Consider the following 3,742-nt stretch of genomic DNA (forward strand, 5'->3'; position numbering starts at 1 on the left):
TAATGTAAACTACCACACCAGATCAACAAGGTGAATATGACGAGGAAGCTAGCAAAATATTGGTCAAAAACACATGTTGTGAGGAAAAGAATCGGGTGGTGGTGAAGAACAATCAAATAGACAACTTTTGAAGAAAGAAATAAACAAACATATAAAAGTGGTGGGAACCACATGTAACTACAATTCAGAAATCTTCTACTACCAGAAAGTCTCACCTTTTCAAGAATAGTACTAAGAAGTCCAACTCCAATTGGCCTCATGTTTTCAAACTGAATAGTGCTTATCTGAATAATTTGGTAGATCATGTCAAAATTCTCTCAGAACATTTTTCAGATTTCTGAATATATACAAATGGTTCTTTACAAAGTTAATTTCTTTTCTTTACCTGATAAGCAAGAGATATCAGCTCTTGTAGTTGAAGGACTAACCAGTCACCTGAGCTTTGTCTATCGGCATCAAGTTTCCTCGCCAATAAAATATCAAAATGAGCAGCATCATTTCCTACAGCCTCTGGCAAAAGACTCAAACACCTACAGTCGAAAATCAATTGGGATGATTTAGCTAAAAAGGACATGCTTTAGAACACAGAATATATATAAACTCTTATGCAGTTTGACTAGAATTGCAACCATTACGCTATTAACTGCTCAGGATTAACCAACAGTTCAGATTTCTATTATCATTGAGCCAATGATGAAACATTTCACATACACTTTTGAAATCTCAGGTGGAATATTATTTTCCATCAATTTTAGTTATATGGTTCCAGAGCATTAATTGAAAATATTGATGTCAACGATATTCCGTAGAGAGGTAGGGTAAAAAACAAAGAAACATTTCCCACTTACTCAGCTGCAAAAACTCTGGTTCGATATCTCAAGGTTTTGTCTTTATCAGGATTGGCACGTCTAGATTTCCCAGTAGAGCTAGAAACCATGTCTTCATCATCATCTCCAATGTTCTCTCTTGTGTTAGCAGGATCGCTTTCTGCAATGTTCGTTTCAGCACTCCTTCCAGCGGATGCTGCAAGGGCCTGTTAGCAGAGTAAAAAAAAAAATCAATTGATTTTGGGGACAAGAAGGCAGATCTGGATATATAATAACACAAAAAAACAAAACTGACAGTAACATTTTGAGCAAAATGGAAGCAATCATGAGAAACAAATAAATTGACCTGGTCCCATTTCAGATTCATACTGCATCAATGAAAAGTCCATAAAAAACCAAGAAATTTGTATGAAAAAGTTCATTGCTATTACCATGTTCCGGCATATTGACATCCATCGAGATGGGCGTGATGGGCATGTTGCATAAAGCAGGCGTATCAAGGTACTTCGGATCAGATTCCCAATCCTACAAGAGCACAACATTTCCAGAGTCCATAAATAAATCAAGTTAATCATAAGCTTACATAAGAACTTAACATTCAATAAGACGAGAACATTTACAGAAAAAACAATTTCTTACTCCGAATCAGTTTCTTCATCCAACATCTGAAATAAGTTGTCCTCTATCTGCTCGTCAATGACAGAAACCTAAAATCACAAGAATGCGATAAATTTCAAGGATGCCATTAATTCCAAGATTTTAGGAGTCTGGAAATTAAAATTTGGATCAAAGCATGCTGTTTACCGGGTCCTTCTCAATCAAATGCCGAAGAGTTGACACAGATAGACGTCTAATTATCGGCTGTTTCACAAAAGATGTAACTAATGTTCATCAGGGGAAGCCCTTGTAGACTTACCTACGAAACGAGAGAGAGCAAAAAAGAAAAACCTGTCTTGATGCCAGCGTCATTAGAAGATTCGTCACATGTAAATGTACTGAAACTGCTTGTGGAGCAAAAAGAATAAGCTGCTGGGTAAAACAGACGCTCCTGAAATTGTTAAGATGTAGAATAACAATTAAGCTTGACACAGGATATAAATAATTAATATAGTGGTAACAATGGATAAAAATGATGGTGGCAACGAGAAAGGCGTTCACATACTCAAGTAGTGTTGGAATTTCTTGCCAAGAACTAATCTCTGCGATAACAGACTGCAAAAACTTTTAATTAGAACAAGCAAAACAGACTACCTTACATACAAATGCATGCATTACTGTGATGCAAGGTTGGAAGTTTGGGGTGTACTAAATCCCCTTAAAAATGCGTGCATCTCTTTTTTTTCGAAAGACAAGGTTGGAAGTTCCAGAATAGTACCTTGCATCGTGAAAACAGAATACTTCCAGGAGAAAGCTCAGGGCCAAGGACAGCAACAATAGCGTTAATAAGGCGTCCAATACCTTGAGAAAGGTCGATCCATCCACTTTCTTCAGTCAACAAAATGTCCAAGGCAAGTCCTAATGCTGCCTAATAATGAATAACGAATGGGAATGATAAGACATAATGGATGGAGATATCAAATCAAGCTGGGGGAATGAAGCCTTATGAACAGTAAGCAATTATAATCATGCACCTAATATAAGGATGATAAACTTTATCAAACATCTTGAGTTGCAGCTATTGAACTGTACCAGAGAATTATTCTCTCTGTCAAGCATTATCACGTTCCGGTGATAACCAAGTAACTAATTTAGCCAAATTTATAGATGCGCTGGATTTCATTTTAGTTTGATGAACCAACAGCCCGAACACCAAAATGAGATCTTTTGAATCGAAAAAGGTAGATATGAAAACTGTGCAGTCTAAGCTTTTAATGAGCTATGATACTGTTTACCTGAACATGAGATACGAATGATAAACCAGCAGCTTCAATGGTCAAAAGAAGCCCATGCAGGGCCCAGATCTTAAGACCAAGAACAGAAGTTTTGGCCAGAGATGAGACTGAACTAACAGTAGCAGGTACTAAGGACGACAATGCCATTCCTCCTGCACTGCACACCATGTAGAAATAAATTCAAAATATAACAGATCAACATGTCGAAGTAGCTTTCAATATGTAAATCAATACATATCTGCAAAGATGGATAGTATCTGTTAACTGCCGTTAAAGTATCAGAACCAGACACATATTAACCTACTTTACAATTTTATATATATTTACAACATATGAAACAAGTTAGAAGCCAACTCCACCTGTGATGAATGCAACCAAGTGCAAGAGCAATTGATCCACCATAATTTGGATCTGTTATTCCACTTAGATCGCCAAGAAGCCCTCTGGTCTATTTATCACCATACAAAAACAAATGTGAGAAACAAAGGAAATGTTTTGTCATACATCCTACCGCTAAAGATTTAGAAACAAAAAATTTAGGAAACAAGTGAATAAAGCAAAAGCAGAGACATGGTATAGGGTCCCATAAGCATCCAATTTTAAGGAACATAAAGAAGGTCACGAACGAATTTTATGTAGAGAACTGCATCGTGGACAAACCATTCTTGCTGTAAAGATGTCATTTCCAAGACGAGCTAGAAGACCTAGACCCTCACAAGCTGCCCTGCGTTGCGACGCACAAATGTCTCCCTCTGTTAAAATATTCTACAGCAACAGAAACATCAAAAGATATATATAAGAAAACACGAGAATCAATTCTGAGATTAGATTCATAATTCTGAACTACCATCTGTATTGACATAAATACCTGAAAAATGGCTTGCCCTGAGCTTAATACTTCCGTTGTTAGTTGCTGGGGACGTAGAGCATGCAAAGCCTGAGAGATAAAGAAACATTAAGTTCTGAACGTAGCAGAATCATATTTTGTTCATTTAACAGAAAATGATCTGAACTCAGATAGAG

The 3,742-nt window shown here is 36.8% G+C and overlaps 1 protein-coding gene across 4 annotated transcripts in view; it reads right to left on the reverse strand.

Moving 5' to 3' along the window:
• Window positions 1–3,742, reverse strand: part of LOC104750510 (HEAT repeat-containing protein 5B-like) — an 18,782-nt gene that overhangs the window by 6,910 nt on the left and 8,130 nt on the right. For all 4 annotated transcript variants that reach the window (XM_010472311.2, XM_010472308.1, XM_010472310.2 and 1 more), the window contains exons 24-34: window positions 3,079–3,167; window positions 2,720–2,876; window positions 2,203–2,352; window positions 1,990–2,039; window positions 1,776–1,875; window positions 1,632–1,688; window positions 1,467–1,534; window positions 1,259–1,352; window positions 849–1,033; window positions 386–530; window positions 216–284 (exon numbers count right to left, since the gene is read on the reverse strand). In XM_010472311.2, coding sequence (XP_010470613.1) covers window positions 216–284; window positions 386–530; window positions 849–1,033; window positions 1,259–1,352; window positions 1,467–1,534; window positions 1,632–1,688; window positions 1,776–1,875; window positions 1,990–2,039; window positions 2,203–2,352; window positions 2,720–2,876; window positions 3,079–3,167 — 1,164 coding nt within the window. The remainder of the gene's footprint in view (window positions 1–215; window positions 285–385; window positions 531–848; window positions 1,034–1,258; window positions 1,353–1,466; window positions 1,535–1,631; window positions 1,689–1,775; window positions 1,876–1,989; window positions 2,040–2,202; window positions 2,353–2,719; window positions 2,877–3,078; window positions 3,168–3,742) is intronic.

The sequence above is a fragment of the Camelina sativa genome, chromosome 16 (genome assembly GCF_000633955.1).
Source record: "Camelina sativa cultivar DH55 chromosome 16, Cs, whole genome shotgun sequence".
NCBI classification, from domain to species: domain Eukaryota; kingdom Viridiplantae; phylum Streptophyta; class Magnoliopsida; order Brassicales; family Brassicaceae; genus Camelina; species Camelina sativa.